This window comes from Catharus ustulatus, chromosome 22, assembly GCF_009819885.2.
Source record: "Catharus ustulatus isolate bCatUst1 chromosome 22, bCatUst1.pri.v2, whole genome shotgun sequence".
Classification (NCBI taxonomy): domain Eukaryota; kingdom Metazoa; phylum Chordata; class Aves; order Passeriformes; family Turdidae; genus Catharus; species Catharus ustulatus.
The window spans coordinates 2,952,084-2,969,365 of NC_046242.1; the positions used below are offsets into that span (position 1 = coordinate 2,952,084).

Here is a 17,282-nt window from a genome sequence, read left to right on the forward strand (position 1 = left end):
ATTTAAGATAGTGACTCCCACAACTTGAATTCTCCATTTAGCTGCTGGCTGAGTTTCCTCAGCTCTAACGTTAGCAAGTGCTCTGCCAAAAGGGGTCATCTCTGTGCATGTGTACAAACACTTCTCATAATTGAAGTAATTACTATTTTGCAGTGCAGCACCTTTCTTCTCCTCTAATAATCTCCTTTATTTGTTTTCTCTTAATGAAAAGAGGACAAAAAGCTGCTGTGCTTTCAGTGTACATTCATTCTCTGGGTTTTGACTTTGGAGCTGCTGATACTGCTGGTGCCTAAGCCTGGGTTTCCTCTTTATTACAGCCAGGAACAAAAGAGATCTTGATTACAGCAAGAAATGAAATGAAGAAGGTGGAAGTCAGGGCTGTGCAGCAGTTTGGTTCAAGCCTGAGCCACGGTAAAATATTCCCACTTACTGAGCCAGGAACATGAAATGATCGTGCTGGATTCAATCCTTTGTCCTTCAGGTCCTGCCTTTCATCTCTGTGGCTGCCACTACAGGATAAATGAGAAGTTCAAAGCAGAGCTGTGGCTGTCCTTGCCCAAGGACTTTGCAGCAGGTGAGGGCTAAAGCCCCACTCTGGTGGAGCACTGAAAGCTGCATTTCCCTTCCAGCATCCCCTGCCTGTCCTGCTCTGAGCACAGTGCTGCATCCAACCTCCTTAAAATTCAGGTACACACAAAGCCAGATGACTGATCCACATGCCTGTCATTAAATGTGCTGTGCTACAGGCTCTCATTTCATTGTCTTTTTACCCAGTGTGAAAAGATGGAGTTGTAGCCCCCACCCTCCAAAAAAACAAAAAAAAAAGCCCCAATCCCAAAACCAAAGACACCTATTATAGAAAACATAGATTTTTATTATAAAAGTACAATTATGCTACACACAAAAGGAATTTTGTGCCACAGAAATTTGCACATTGCAGTCTCAACATTAAAACAAAGTCCTGAGCAGGAACTGAAGTTGAGAGAGTCCCAGGCTGCCTTTGGCTGCAGGTTCACTCTGGCCCTGCTCTCCTGCAGGTTTTGCCATTGCTCCCAGGTTTTGCCATTGCTCTCAGGTTTTGCCATTGCTCTCAGGTTTTGCCATTGCTCTCAGGTTTTACCATTGCTCTCAGGTTTTGCCATTGCTCTCAGGTTTTGCCATCGGTCTCCTGCACGTTTTACCATTGCTCTCAGGTTTTGCCATTGCTCTCAGGTTTTGCCATTGCTCTCAGGTTTTGCCATTGCTCTCCTGCAGGTTTTGCCATTGCTCTCAGGTTTCAGCACTGCACTTTGGGATCACTGCTGCTTCCCCTCCTCTGTCCGTGGCCGTTTGCGGGGGTTGCCCTCAGTCCCCTCTGGGCTGTCAGTGACAGCTGCAGGCTGCACATCTCGGAAGCCATGGCACTGGGAGATGGAAGGAAAATCATGTGCTAAGGCTTGGAGGGATAGAAAGTATGAGTAAGCAGCTCCCAGAAGATCAGAATGAGGGATGAGCAGCCACAGAATGTTTATAGACCAGGTTAAGCTCAGCACTGCAAACTTTGCAACACATGTGCAAACTAATGTCTGCTCATTTTGTTTTTTAAAGATAGTTTATTTTCACCAACCAGGCTATCACTTTCATTTTACTGTTTATCACCCCTATGGCTATGAAAAACTGCTTCTCTGTAAATTAACTTATGTTGCCTATTTAAATAAATCAAAAGACAAATCCATCAGCTCCCACAGAAGCAAGGAGATGACTGGATTAATTGCCTCAGTCATTTTCAGAAACAAAACTGTGAATTTCTACAACCTAGGATATTTTTGTTCCATGTACCTACTTAATGAACTGAAAACATCAATGAGACATTGTAAGAGAACAGCAGAGCTGAATCTGTCTCTAGACTGCAAAGACTGTTCCAGCATAGTAATTTATGGGACACAATGGGATGAAAACCTTTGACTGCCAAAAACTAAATGTAGAAATGAAAACTACAGGCTGCTGCTCAGGAGAGTGCTTGAAGTGATCTATCTGGCCTAGCACCACTCACATTTTCTGTTACTGTAGCTCACAGTTTAATTTTTAAACATTTTAAAATATGAAAGATCTCGAAGTCAGTTAGTTACACGTCATGGATGCAGATGGAGATGATGAGATGTTGTGTGAACTCTGAATTCCCATCTCCAGACAAATGCTGTGCAGAGAGCTCTGTGACAGCTCACTGAAGGCTCTCAGTGCAGACTTAGTGAGGAAAAGGCATTAATCAGAACACAAAATTGCTTTGCTGATCCAAAATGCTCAGGTAGAGACAACGTGGGGATGAGAGCATTTCAGGAATGCTGACATTTTGGGTTGGTGCAGTGTGAGGAAAGCAGAATTACCATCAGATGTGACTCTCCCCAAATTCCAGTGTGTCCCACACCAAGATCAATCCCAAACCCCAGCAAAATGTCTTGTTTAAGTCTCCCATTCCTGTATTTCTATTTCTGAATGCCTCACCTCACCCAACCCAGGCTTTTTAAAGGAACAAACAGCAAGAGGTGCTACAAGGGCAGGATCTGTGCAACCCCTCTGCTATTTATAAGCAACTCAAGTGTTATTCTAAAGAGCATAATGGGGAATCTTCAAGTTTAATGTTTCACTGCATCTAATCTCTGCCATTTCCCTGAGGCACAAAGGTGGATCTGAAGCCAAGTATCCACTTAATCCAGAGTGCTGACTCCCAGTGAAAGCATTCCAAGGGTTATAAGGGCCAGAACATAAAGCAGGCTGCCCAGGATGGATGTTTTGCACTTGGCACAGGCAGGCACCTTGAAAATACAAGAATTTTGTGTGTATTTGTGAGGTTTGGTAGTGGATTTCAGATGGTGAGGATGTGGCTGCTGGAACCAAGGACAAAGCTCAGCCTTCTGTCATTTTGAATTGTTCCTTAATGTCCTCTGGATTTACACCCTCTGCAGCAAGACTGGCAAGGGTGGATGTGTTTATTACCTGAGCATTGCTGGCCTGGCAGACCCTCCACAGCTCAGGGAAACAAAATTCCCACCCAGAATTTGGATCCTGTGTCTCTGTCTTTCACTATGAAATAATCAGGTCACATTCCTGGGAAATTCAGGTGAATCAGCCGAGCTACTGACTCCCTTGTGCATAAATCCATTTCCATTTCTCTACTCTGCATTTAAGAATGAATCCTTATCAGGCTGTGGAAGAAAGGATTTCATGGGAGAAGAGTTCCACAGCCCCCTCAGAATGGTGGCTGACTCCAGACTGCTGGGAAGGACAGGGAGAAAAAAACCCAGAGCTCACTCATGAATTTACACATTTCAGCCACTTTGCCAACGGTACCAATGCACCTCATTTGCACATTTCTGAGTCCTAAGGAACCTTTTTTTTGTAATATCTTTTTTTTTTTGTATGCTGGTTATACACAAATCTGACTTGGAAACACTGGACATGTATTGACATCTTTCAGCTTAACTGTGGAATGAAAAATGATAACAGCAGACTGTTATCAGACCTGAATTTTGTGACAGAAATGGGAATAATACATTTTTTACTAAAAGAAATTATCTCCTGAAGCAATTAATTAGGATTAAGGAAAAAATCATAGGGATAATCTTAAATTTTAACCAATCTTCAATTACAATTCACTCTCAACTCTATTTCAAGATAGTGTGCATTCACAGAGAAGAGAGCATAGCTGTTTTATGGTGCTTATTAACCTGAAAGAAAAAGGGAATTAAACTGTCTGAGATAAAATCCATCTGTTTATCAGCTGGAGAAAAAAGGACTCACATCACATGATCCAAACAACTTTAGGATGTAATCCCACTTCCCCTTCCAGCCTTTATATAAGTAATTATTTGCAATATTTCTTCTGTCCAGGTGAATACATTCAGGAGTGGGGGGAAAAAACCAAATCTGATTTCTGTTTGAAAGGCTGAGGATCTCATCTGATGGCAGCATTAAAATCTGCAGAAAATGCTATAGCAACGTGTTTCCATGAGGACATGCAGCAAACAGTCATGGAATTGTACCTATGGATCTGACATTTGAGGATCTAAGAGTTGAGTGGTGCTGTCTTTTTAAACCTGAACACAGCTTAGACAGCATCTCTGCTCATTAACATGTATCTCAGCACTCCACAATAGGAAATAATCACAGATTTAACTGGGGATGAATAAGGACTCCAGACACAAACTGGAATCTCCTTCTGTGATAGAAACAGAAGAGAAAAATCTGTGTATATTGGCTGGGAGTAGGGTCAGGATAAACACAAGGTGGGTTATACCACACATAAAGCAGAGGGGGAAATACCTCTGGAACCAGGTTTAGTTCTAGTCATCCTCATCCTAAAAAGATGAACTCAGCTGGAACAGATGAAAAAACCACACCCTACCTGACCAGGGAGAAAAGATTTCAGGTCTCCCAAAATGAAGGCTCAGATTGCTCTTGGTAACTGCACTTAGGGCAAAAGTTAACATCAGGGGCAGATAAAATAAGCAGCACCAGCAGCAGGACAGATGGGGTCAGGCTGCCTGAAAGTTTGATCTGGAAAGTATTTTAAAAAGTATTCAAAAAGTATTTTAACTTTGAGTAGAAAAAATGCTGGGTCACTTTTCTAGAAAAAAAAAGAGCAAATTACCCCTAAGCCTGGAGATACCCCAGTATTACTGCAGCTGAAAAGCAACACCAAGAAAGCAAAGCCCATTCTCAGATTTGTTTAAAAATCCCTTTGCAGCTCCAGCCTGTGACTCTCCATGGCCAGAGGAACACTCACTGTGATGTGATAGGCTATGGTGGATTCCTTCTGACTCGGTGATTTGTACAACGTGGCCAACCTGGTAAAACAAACCCCAGGTAATGATGATTAATTAACACAGTAATAACAATTCCAAAGAGCCCAGTGAGCAGAGCCAAGTTTTCCTACAGTTCCAGTGGAATTCTTAGGGATGTATTTTCATATAGGTCATTCAAACTGTGGATTCCCATCCTTACATGACCTGTCAGCTCAAACACAATCTAGACCTACTAAAAAGAGTGAATGATTAATTAGCCTTGTTTCATCACAGTATTTGATGACATTTTTGGAACAATATTCAGCATGAATTAATCCAAATGTCACTTTCTTAAAATGCAAACAAAAAAGGTTTTGAGCACAACTCTTCCCTACTCCATTAATCACTGGTTCTTTGACCTCTCAAAGCTGGGAGAGACCTTCAAGAATTCCAGAACTTCTAGGGAAGCTCTTCCCAGAGATTTCACAAGCCTGTCAATATAACCCAGAGGCTGATGTTCTATTTCCAAGCCTGCCCTTGCCACTGACACACAGCACAACCTTGAGAAAATAGTTTCCCTTTTACTTCTCCTCTGACACTTCCCTGATTTGCTGCATTTAGATTCTGTGAAATACACCTTGATTTGTGTTCTACAGTAAATGCCTGCATAATGGAGAGAGAAAATTGCTAAGCAGCTCAAAAGGAAAGGGGTTTTCAACCCTTGTCAGGGCTGCACCATGCCCACCTCCCCAAAACTCACACTTACATAAGCCAATCTAGAAAGTGTTCTACTCTCTGCAGCAAGACACCCTGCCAAAAATCCTGTTAATTATTTTTGGGGGGTTTTTTCCTCCCTGAGGTGCCATTCTATTAGAGAGCACGTAATTACAGCCTGAGGAATGCTGCCACTTCATGTTAGCTACACAGGGAATTCCTCAGAACACTCAAATGCTGGGTTATACTTGACAAAATTGCCCAAATCTGGAGCTGCAGAAGCCAGGCTTTCACAAGAGCTCAGCTGGAGCCTCTGACTCAACAGGATCTTTCCTCCCAGCAGAGACAACCCTTAGAATTAAGCTCTGACATTTTCAGCAGTAGAGAGAAAGGAGGGGACAAGTTGGCCAAAGCACATTTAAAAAAATATTTTAAAAAAGGCAAATGGATCCTCAAGCAATCTTTGTGCCTCAAGAACCTGATATAAAAACAAATAGGCAGCCTGTGCAGAGAACAGACAGCATTGAGTTATTTCTGCTTTTACAGCTGTGTCCAGAATTGCTGTTTCTGCAGGCCCCACTCCATGTTAGCTGCAGATTTACATCAGTAAATAAGCCAGGTTTAGTCTCTCCTTGGCTTGTTTTCTGGAACTTCTATCTGCAGCCTTCCCAGCTCTGTTGCAGAAGAAAAAAAAAGTTCTTTTCATATATAAAATTAACTTTTGTTCACTCTGTAATCATTATGTTGATGCAACTTGTCCTAAAAAGACTGTTAACTAATCAGTGATGTTAATTTAATTCCAAATTAAACAGCCTGCTGTAATCATCCTGCATTGCCTTCAAACTTAGAATTTAAAAACAAAACTCCCCAAGAAAGCATCACTGCATTTTTCCTTCAAATTCAACAAGCAAAGCTCTGCACAACAACATTCCAGCAGCATTTTTGCTCACTGTTTGCACAAGATTAGGGAATTACAGCATGACTCTTTAATCTCAAGGTGCTGCATGGTGACATTATATACAGGACACATTTAACTGAGCAGGAAAGAGAAATGACCTTGTGATATAAAGAGGGGAGAAAAGAACCAGGAAACAGAGAAGATCTCATTGCAACAAACAGAATTTCACAGTTTTTAGAAGGTTCAAGCCCTGAAGCTCAGGGGCAGCAGCCTGTCCTGAGCATCACTGCCTAGGTGGCTTTAAAGCCTTTGGCATCTCTGGCTTTGGACTCACTGGGCATGAAAACATTGAAGAAAAAAAAAATTTCTCATAGAAATTATAGTGCAACCAACCATGGAGGACTGGGAGGTTCTTTATAATGAGGCTGTTGAAATTGCACCTCTTCAGAGTGGGGCATAAAAATCACCTTGTAACCCACCAGCTCAATATTTGCACTGAGTCTATGGCAAAAAATCACATTTAAAAAAATGCAGATAGTACAAGAAATTTTCTACTCAGCCACCAGATCCTAAATCCTTGTGTCTGAATAAGCACCATTAGGATGTTACTCTTCTAAACCATGGCATCTTGTCAGGAAGATCCCAGCAGGGCGGGGAGGAGGAGCCTGACAGCTCAGCCCACACTGTCCCGGCACGAACCAGAAAATTCCTGAGTCTTGGGAGCCCGGGATGTGGCAGAGCAAGGCCAGGAGCCAAATTCAAACCCTGCTTGGCCCCCATGGCCAGTTTGGAGGATTCTCCAGTGTCACACTTGGATTGATTGGGATTTTCCTCCCATTTTCCCTCACCTCTGACTGTTGTCCCAGTGCAGGATTAAACGGACGGTGGCAGCGTGGCCCCAGCTTTCTCCTGAGGAACACAAAATGACAGATCATTATCTCCTACACTACCACCATCAGCAAGCTGAAATGAAATTAATCTTAATGATTAAAAAAAAATAATAATCCTTTCTTGCTGTGATGCATCACATCTTTTTCATGCTTGCAAGGATCTCACAACAAATACACCAAGACAAGGAGTAACCTCTGTAATCTGCATGTTTTACAGAAATCTTGGTACTTCCATATTTGTAGAAAAATTGTATGGCTGCCTAAAAAAGGACAGGTACTAGACAAGTCTTGAAAACAGAGGCAGCTTGAAGAAGAGATTTGTCTAATTACTACTGAAGGAGTCTGGTGAGGAGGTCTAAATCCTACTTCAGAAGTGCGATATTCCGTCTCTCAGGCATAATTATGAGCAAACATCAGTCCCTTTGGGATACCAGCCTTGGGAGAAGTCAATGATTATTAAAGTATTAAGGGCCCCTGAAGCAGTCTTCTGCTTCTGACAGCAAAATGCAAAATAACACAACCAAAAGCAAGGAGCAGGTGGAAAAAAGGAAGTTTGGATTTTTCTCCTGCTCCAGGGGCTCAGTCCCATTGTTTCAGCTCACACCTGACCACAAGTCAATGCACAGACATCTTTATTGGGTGCTTTTTCCTCTGTTGATCCCTGCCAGCAGTCCAAAGATGGATGGTATTTTAAACCAGCCAAGTCTCCCCTGTCCACCTGCTCTTTCCTGGTCTCCCCCACACCCCCAGCCCCTCGTGCTCACTGAGCTCTGCTATTTATTAGAGCACAGAGAAGAGAAAAAAAAAAAAAGATCCCACTGTAATGAAGACCTAGACCCTCTGGGCATCCTGCCAGGCCTTGCTCCACTATATCTGAGTTGAGATTAAAGATTTTGGCTCTCAGAAATGGCTCTGAGGCAGAGATCAAAACACATTTTACAATGGCTACAAATTCCACACCAGCACATTTCCATCTGCACTGAATATGAGTGAAAAATGCTACTGTGAAACAAGATATTTCTGAGCTCAACTGCTTGTAGATTAATATTTGACCTCCTTTCTAAATATATTTAGTAGAAATGTCTAGGAACACCCAGCTTAGCTATCAGTAGTGGGAAAGAAAGCTCTCCTCTTCATAAAGCTCCTGACTTAATACCTTGCAGCATCTGTGCTTTTTTCTTTTTTTTTTCTTATAATTAAGATCTTCCCTTCTGCTCAGGAGCTGAATAAGAGTTTAGAGATTAATGCTTTAATGAAAAAGCTTTTTCTTAGGCTTACCAATCAATGGGGGGAAAAGCCCAATTTGGTGATTTTACTTGGGGTTTGCTGCTGACCCTTTCCTCAACAGCTCCTTTGGCTACACCAAACCATGGAGGAGTGAGAGGTTCTCTAACCTTTATGATGAGACTTTTAAAACACCATTTCTTCAGAGCAGGGCATCAAAACCACTTGGTTAAATATTCTCTCAACTGGTACCAAGTTGCATTTTTGGAAGAGTTCACACTGCTCAGTTTAACAATACTGTGGTCACACAGGCAGCTCCACAGGAGGTCATGTCAAATTAATTGTTTGTGAAAGAAAATATGCACGAGGCAAGGCAGGATATCTGAGAATTATAACCTCCCCTGAATGTCTTCACATTCTTTACTGTCCCCATGACTCAATAAACACAACAGCTCCCAAACAATGCTGGCCAGTGAAAAAAGACAGACTCTATTAGCTTTAATTGAGTTTGGAGGCAGAAAGGCTGCCAAAAAGAATCCATCAGAGAGCAAGAGGCAAAACTGACAAAAAGGGTCAGGTCCTGGCAGCTGGCTCTGCCTGCACAGCTCCAAATTCCACCTTCTTCACATTCCTGCAGGAGATGGGCTGGGTTTGTTCATTTTACCCAACATCTCTGCCAAATGGTTTGGTGCCTGAGCAGGCTCTGAGAACATCTTTGCCTTTGTGCTGTCCCCTTCTCTCTCCTCTCCAGAGCAAGGCAATCATGACTTAGCTCTCAGCAACTGAAGAATTTGTGCCCTTTAAGTGAATCATAAAATAATGCAAAGCTACAGCCTGAAATAAGATTTAAATGCTGAACCTTTCCTTAATTTGTAGAAAACTCCACTTGAGAACTGTTTTATTTTCCCCTGTGACTGCAGCAGAAAGGCATGGATGAGGTATCTGCTCATTACAGGGCAAAATTGAGCAGCCTGGAAAAAAAAATCTTTAACCTGGCTCAGGGCAGGCTGTGCCTGAGGATCCCACACACAACTTCCCTCTAAATCATAACTGCAGAAAATTCCAGTGATACAGCAAATATGAAATGCCTTGTGCAAATAATTAATGGGATATGTTCAAGGGTAATGGGAAAATAAACAATTTAAACTGCTTGGGAGAGGCAGTGAATGGTTCTCTGGGAATTTAGGAAATTGCAGCTTAGTTTGGGGTATGCAGCCATTAAGCTGGGGGTTTTTTGGAGTGATTTAACCTTCTCCTCACCACATCCCTGCTCCAAGGTACATTTTTTGGGATGATTTTTCTTTGTACATAAAGCCAAAAGAAAGGAACTCATTTATCAATTTTCATCTCAAAGCTGAACACTCACCTAAAGCAGGTACCAGTGTGGACTGGCTTTGTCCAATCCTTGTTGTCATTTGGTTTGTCAGAACCACCTGAAAGAGGAAACAGAAACAAAGGAATAAGAAAATCTGGAAATCAGTTTGCTGCTGGGAGGGAAGAGAGGGAATTTTCAAAAAAGCTTTTACTGCTGAAGCAGTTACTCAGGCAAAACTCTTGGCAACTGTGATGGGAAACTGTAAAGGTGCCTCATCTTCTCAAAACTAATTAAGAGAATCCTGCAAAATGTATTTTTGGTTTGAAAGGGAGATTTCTTTCATTCAAGACTCAGAAGAAATCTCAATTTCCCCTTCCCCAAGGGAGCAAGCTCCACACAACCTCTTTACCCCACAACATTTGTCCTAAATGCTGTTTGGATCTGTGTTGAGCTGCAGGGGACTTGCACTGCCCCTCCATGAGGAGCCAGCTCTCAGTCCCTGGTGTAAATGAACTTGGTGCTGCTGCTCACAACGTGCATTGTCCTGGTGATTCAGTGAATTTCTGTGCCTTGCAGTCTAAAAATGCACAAGTTGGTACAACACAAAGCAGAATGGAAGTGAACAGACAGAGTGGGGGAGTGTTTTCACAGCCCCAATCACTTGTGGGAGGCTCACAGACAGTCTAGGTTAGGTCCCTGGTAGAAGTGGGGGTGGGTGAGACAGAAAAGAGCCAGGAATATTAATGACAAAGTTCATTAAAAATGAAAAATTGTACCCATCTAAGACCCTAGAGAGCTCCATTGCTTGACATGCTCAGTGGATTCTTGCAGAAGCAATTCAGAAAAGTGTGTGAGAGCAAACAGCTCCACTGAGCACACCCTAAAACATTCACACAGCCCAGAGCCCAGCACAGATATTGCACATTTTAGAGAAGGAACTCATCACAAGTGCCTGGTAACAGCCCCAAATAGCCTCCTCTTCTCCCTGCTGGAGAAGGGCTGGGCATCCTCACTCTGAGTCCAGCTTTAGCATCTGACTTTCCTTCCATATTAGAGCATCCAGAGCTGCCTGAGAAGCAATCTTTGGCATGCAGGCTGGATTTAGCCTGCTCCCAGCTCATGCACCTAACTCAGACACCACTAACAAGAGGGCCAATCCAAGCAAAACCATTCCTGAAGCTCTGACTCCTTCAGCAAGAGTTTCTTTAGCACCTTTATACTAAACAGAAGAAATTATTTCTATCTTTTATCCTTGACCAAAGAAAAACACTGTCCAATGACAGCAGCTGCTGTTCAAGGTGACCAGGTACCAAGCTGTGGGGAAAAGCACTCAGGAAAACTGAGGTTGTGCAGATCCTGGAACATCATCTCCCTGGTGCCCAGAGCAGCAGCAAGGAGCTCCAGAGCTCATGTCAGGACACTGCCAATGCTGGGCTCTTCCCTTCCTACAGCTCCCAGAGGAAGCACAAGAGTTGTATTTTTAACAGCTTGGAACAAAAGCCAATTGCACCAGAGAGCTGTGGGTGACAAGGTCACAAGTCACCTGGACACTGTTAGGGGCACAAGCACCATTTTGAGAGCTGGGGAAGCTCCAATTCCTGAACAATGCTTCTGTGAGCTGCCAGAGACTTCCAAAACAACTTCTGGAACAGCTGCAGCTTCCAGTGCCATCTGCTGGCTGCGGCTCTGCTGCCTCCAGACCGCCAGTGATGTAGGAACAATGCCCAGGAAGGAGGCTCTGAGTTTCCATGGATGCCAGAAGACAAGGCCAATCCAGCAGATAAAGTGGTTTTCTTCCTTAAGAATTCTAAACCCACAGTTTAGTGGAAAGTTGTGCTGGAACTGCTGAATGCTCTGAGGTATTTTTGTAGGTAAAATCACCAGAGGAGCATTCCTTGTCCAACCAAATCTTTGGAGATGATGGCAAACAGCATTAGAAATGCCATGCTACCACTTCATTGAGATCCACAGGATGCTGTTGATGTAAAGTGTACTTATTTTGGCATGACTAGGACTTTCCCACCTTTCAGGTGTTTTGGTTTTGTGATCCCTCTATATTTACCAACTAAACAAGCAAGAGTGAAAGCACAGGGTATTACAGCAGTTTTATTTTGCTAGTTAGAGGCAAGAGCAATTCACATTTCCTTAATTCTTTGTGAAAAAGAGCAGCTTCCTTTGGGATTTATGGACTTACAGCTGCCTTGTGGTCGTTGGCTATGATGATGAGCTGCTGTGCCAGCCCGTTCAGCAGCCTCGTGCGCAGGGACAGATCCTCAAAGTCATGGCGAAAGGGAAAGGCAATTCCATCAATCACCACCAGCCGGACCTAAATGCAGGAGAAAAGAGAAAAATCTGCCATTAGCATCCTATAAAAAAACGACAAAAACCAGCAAGACCTGTTTTTAAGTGCACTGGAATGTTTTATTTTGTCCTTAGGTGATCATGACTGGCAAAGCTGGAGAAAATCATCATTAAACAGCACAGCTGTACTTCAGTCAACTCTCCACAAACAGCAATTCATTCATCTTCTCCTTCAAAAATTAAATCCAAATCAAAATCAGAATTCAAGCTCTCTGGAGCCACTGTTGGGATAACTCAGCTGTTATCAGTGATCTGTCTTGGAAACACAGAGTTTAACAGATCCCTAAAGATATTCCAGGCACACTGCACTGGAGCTGAGGATCTAGCTTGCCTCGAGATGTTTGCTTTGCTGAATTATTTCTTTTGTAGCAATCATTAGCTGAAGTCAGAGCATGCTGCAGCTCCTGGCTCATCACCCTCAAGACACTGGATAAACATTAGTCTGGGATTTTGATTTATTCTAACTTCATCTGTTGAGGCTGTTTTGATGACCCAAGTCTGAAATACAGGAGGGAGATGGAAGGTCACACAGTGCCTGAGTGTTCAGATGTCACTCAGTCCTTGGTGTCTACAAGTTCTTGCATTGCTGCACAAGATAACAAAGTCAAAACAGCACAAAAATCCTGATTTTCTGCATTACTGATTTAACTCATTACTGGGAAGTCTCTTTGTGACTGGAGCATACAGGCCTACACAGACATCACTGTGAAATGGTCCTGGGCCTCCAACTGGAAAAAAAACCCAAACCCTTAATTTGCAAAAGAAGATTAAAAGATTAAATAGTTGGGATTAAGAAGACATTCATCATATTCTCATCTTCCCTGCTTCCTACAAATTCTTTTCCATGAGTCTGTACATCTTCCTCATGTATCATTTCTTTAAGAACAATCAGTTTAACAGCACAAACATGACTCATGGTAGACAGCAATGTATACATGGTTATATAACTTGGCTATCACAAATATGTCCAGGTAGGATGCAATTGAGTTAAATTTCTCCCAGATGGCAGACAGGAAAACTTAAAATATTTCAAGAGTAAAGAGAGCTCAGTAACACCTGCCTTGTCCATGCCAGCTTGGCTCTAGCAGACCTTAAAGAATTGGGGTTTTTACAATATTAATATCTTCTAACAGTTTTTGTCATATTGTTAACAAGATCTCAAATTAATTCTTATTTCCAAATGGCACATTTGGATCTCTAACTCTACATCTTTTCTATCTCTGTACTTATACAACTTTTTCTCTCCCCTAAACCCTAAAATCTGGAGGCTTCCTGTGGTCCCAGACTCAGCTCCAGAGGGATGAGACTCATTTCAATGAGAGCTGGACTGCAATGAGCAGTCTGTCAAGTCACATCTAGCCCGTCCAAGGAATCAGCAGAAGCTCTTGTGGTTCTCCTGCAACCTTCAGCACTTCAGGCTGCACACCAAGCCCACAGAATCAGCACAGACGGCTCCAGGGAGCTGCAGCCCAATGGAACTGTGCTAATGAAGCCATGGACTTTCCACAAGAGCAGCCACAACAGGGCACCCTTAGTACCTGGCAGGGAAAGGGAAATACCAGACTACACTGAGCAAAAGGGAGGCTCCCATCTGTGTTTTCAAGAACACAACAGCTCCCATAAATGAAAAATTTTGGAATATATGCATAAGGCATTCTAATCCAACAGTGATTTGTGCTCTGACAGAGAGGCACAGTCATATTCCCTGACAGGGAGTGATCTTCAGTGCAGAGCCCAGAAATCTGGAGGGGAGGTGGTGAAAATCTGCCTTACACTAGCATTTCTCTAAGACATTAGCTACCAAGAAACTTTCTGGCTGCAGTCCACCCAAGAGTCAAGCTGCAGGCTCTGGTTGCTTGTAGCAACAGAAGATGCACTGAAAAGAAGAAGAGTCACTTGGATGGTGCAGGATATTTCTGGTCCTCAGTGATCTTTTAGGGCAAAAAAAGTGGCACCAAGCCTTTCTGACGGCACCCTTATGGTCACCACACACCCCTCCTGGTTCTGAGGCTCTTGTGTGGAGCAGTTCTGTGCCAATTGACAGCTCAGTGCTCACCAAAATGGAACATGTGGCAGCACAGACCCAGTGTCCTCAACTCAGAGTGGAAATTCAGGAGGATGGCAAAAGCAAATTACTCTTGAGAGTAACTGGGATGGGAACAAAAAGGCAAACAAGCAGAAGGCTTTACATTTGTACTCTGCTATCAGCCAATATTTTACTGCCAAGCTGAAGAGGTACCAAGGTGTTTACTCCTGTTACTACAGCAGACAAAAAAATCTTCAGCAGCATGAAGATGAGTGACACCTCCTGAGCAGCCTGCAACAGCCCTTACCTTGGAATGCTCTGCCAGGAATTCTGGCAGGAGGTAGACCTGGGCCAGCAGCTCTGTGTAGTCACGACAACGGAAGTAATAGATGTGAGAGAGGATATTTTCCAGAGAGAAAGTCTCCAAAGCTTTCTGATGATCTGAGAACAAAACAAACAGATGAGTAGATGAGTCAGAAGTCTGTAGGAGCATATTGTTACTCTCATCATCCCACCAAGCCCTGCCCTCCACACACAGCAACAGCAAAGGCCCCAGAAACAGAACAGGCAAGGTAAGGAGTGTGGAAACATATTTTCCATGTGGCTTGAAAGTCAGCAAGGTGGTGAGCAGATGTTATCCCAGCATTTGCACACAGACACACCAGAGCCTCCAAGCAAGGCCTCCAACAATGAAAAATTTATTTCTGTAGCAAGAACTTCTCCAGTAAATCATTTTCAAGCCAGAACGCCACCAGAGCACATCAGGGACTATTAATCATCCTTTGGTTAATATACAGGCAGTAACTCATTTAATACAGCATCTTTTTACCTCAGTTCAAACACAAGTTTGGTGCATAAATTCTCCATGAGTAACACAAAAGTTGTGTCCTTATCCCCAAGAGACTGATGACTTAGAGAATAAAACTCTTATTAAAGCAGCCTGGCTGCTGGATTGACTTTATGGATGAGCTGAAGGTTTTATTTACTCTATGGGACTTCAACAGCAATATTGCCTCATAAAATTTTGCTGTTTCTCTTTTCTTTGTGTTTTGAAACAAAACACTCGGTTTTGCTCAACAGGTGCAAATATGATCAATAAGGTGCTGCACATATCATCATTAATGTGCTAAAAAATCAGAAGGAAGGAAAGAGGAAAAGAGAAAGGGGAAACACCAAAACCCCACACACCACCTAAAATCCCCAAGATCAAAATGTTCACAAAATCACCATGTAGAAAAATAATTCTTTTCAAAGTAGCCCAGCTCAGTCTGCTGCACAGATTTAGTTCAGGCTTTGATACACACAGCTGGAAATAAAAAGCTGTCAGCAAACACTCCAAAAGTAGCACTGCAGCCCACGAGACACTTGTTTCACTCCATCCTTTCCTCCTCCACAAAGAACTGACTTAGCAACGTACCCTCTTCTTGCTGAGCCTCAGCAATAAGGTGGCAGTGCTGCACACAGGCAGCTGCAATGTCCACCACTCTGTCCACCATAAAACTTCCTTCAGTGTCAATGAACACAGCTTCTCCAGCAACGCCCCCAAAGCACTCGGGGATCTGCACATCCACTGCCAGCTGCATGCTGAAACAGAAACACAGATCAATATTTGCATTTTGCTGCCCCAGCTTCATGCTGAAACAGAAATACAGATCAGTATTTGCATTTTGCTGTCCCAGCTGCATGCTGAAACAAAAACACAGATCAATATTTGCATTTTGCTGTCCCAGCTCACTCCCGGACGGATATTCCTGCTGAGGAACACACAGGACAGGGAGCAGCACAGCCATTATTATATTTATTATGCTGGACAAGAATCAGAGATTGCAGTCAGGACAAGAAGAAACAAAAAGTGAATCTGGGCTGCACACAGTCAGGGGACAGTGAATTACCACAGCTGCGTTTTGCCAACACCGGGTGCTCCGCAGATCTCGGTGATTTTTGTCAGCTGCACCCCACCTCCCAGGATGTTGTCCAGTGCTGAGCAGAAGGTGATGATGAAACCCTGGGTTTGCTCTTCTTCCAGAAGCTCCAGGGCTGTGAACTTCCTGGTGGCACCTGGTCCCCCAGCTGGCCTTGCTGCATTGCCGTCACATTCCTGCCTCACCACCTGCAGCGCTTCCAGCGCCTCTTCCCTGGAGATTCCAATTTCTGGAGAAGCAAAAACCACAAAACACCACCTTTATTTTATAAGCAGTGACTGATTCTGCAGCATGATCCATATTCACCCTCTCAGGACTACCTGTCACTAATGATGTGATTTTCAAACATTTATTGTCATAGATAGCAAACTATTGATATTCAAAATGCCAGACTGCTTTGGGCTGGAAGGGGATGTAAAGAACACCCAGTTCCACCCCTGCCATGGGCAGGGACACTTTCCACTATTCCAGGTTGCTCAAAGCTTCATCGAGACTGGCCCTGGACACTTCCAGGGATCCAGGGGCAGCCACAGCTTCTCTAGGCACCCTGTACCAGGGCCTGCCCACCCTCACAGGGAGCAATCACTACACACTCCTCGAAAAAGGCAATTTTCTAACTTCAAACAGCCTTATTTTGTTTAAATCACATGGGGGAAACAGGAAGGATGAGCCCAACAGAATACTTTCATTTCCCTGCATCCCATTTACATCCATCAGTGTCAGCCGATCTTTTAGCAGAATCGGGTTTTTTTTATTATTCATTGAGCCCATTTCCCGGAGGCGGGACGGAGCAGGGGGAAGGAGCCGGAAGATGCCGGCGAGGCCCCGCGGGGCCGAATGCCGCCGGTACCTTTGCTCAGGCCGCAGGGCCCGGTGTCCAGCAGCTCCTGCGCCGTCTGGAATCCGGCGGCGGCGAGGCGGGCGCGCAGGGCGGGGGCCAGCGGCAGCGTGCCCAGCTCCCGCTGCATGGCCGGGATGCACCGGCACCGGGAAAGCCTCGGGTCGCCCCGAGATGCTCCGGACACGCTCCGGACACGTCTCGGACACGCTCCGGACACGCTCCGGACACGCTCCGGACGCGTCCAGCGAGCGGCGATGGTTCCAGGCCCCGCCCCCGGCCCCGCCCCTCAGGGTCTGGCCCCGCCCCGGCCCCGTCCCTGGCGGGAACCGGG

At 44.1% G+C, this 17,282-nt stretch overlaps 1 protein-coding gene across 1 annotated transcript; it reads right to left on the bottom strand.

Annotated features, from left to right (window-relative positions):
- Positions 1–853: 853 nt before the first annotated feature.
- RAD51C (RAD51 paralog C) lies at positions 854–17,169 on the bottom strand. Its single transcript, XM_033078429.1, has 9 exons — positions 16,961–17,169; positions 16,081–16,339; positions 15,606–15,772; positions 14,496–14,629; positions 11,996–12,127; positions 9,853–9,919; positions 7,221–7,281; positions 4,763–4,823; positions 854–1,403 (listed from the first exon to the last, which is right to left on the bottom strand). Exons 1-9 carry the CDS (start codon positions 17,076–17,078, stop codon positions 1,296–1,298), a joined length of 1,107 nt encoding a protein of 368 aa, XP_032934320.1. The 5' UTR covers positions 17,079–17,169; the 3' UTR covers positions 854–1,295.
- Positions 17,170–17,282: the final 113 nt, after the last annotated feature.

Excerpts from the sequence above, each read along its gene's own strand:
- RAD51C (XM_033078429.1), bottom strand. The coding sequence starts at position 17,078 with ATGCAGCGGGAGCTGGGCACGCTGCCGCTGGCCCCCGCCCTGCGCGCC. Across the intron at positions 12,128-14,495 it reads TCCTGGCAGAGCATTCCAAG|GTCCGGCTGGTGGTGATTGA; the intron begins GTAAGGGCTGTT and ends TCCTGCATTTAG. Across the intron at positions 9,920-11,995 it reads CCAACGACCACAAGGCAGCT|GTGGTTCTGACAAACCAAAT; the intron begins GTAAGTCCATAA and ends TTCCTCTTTCAG.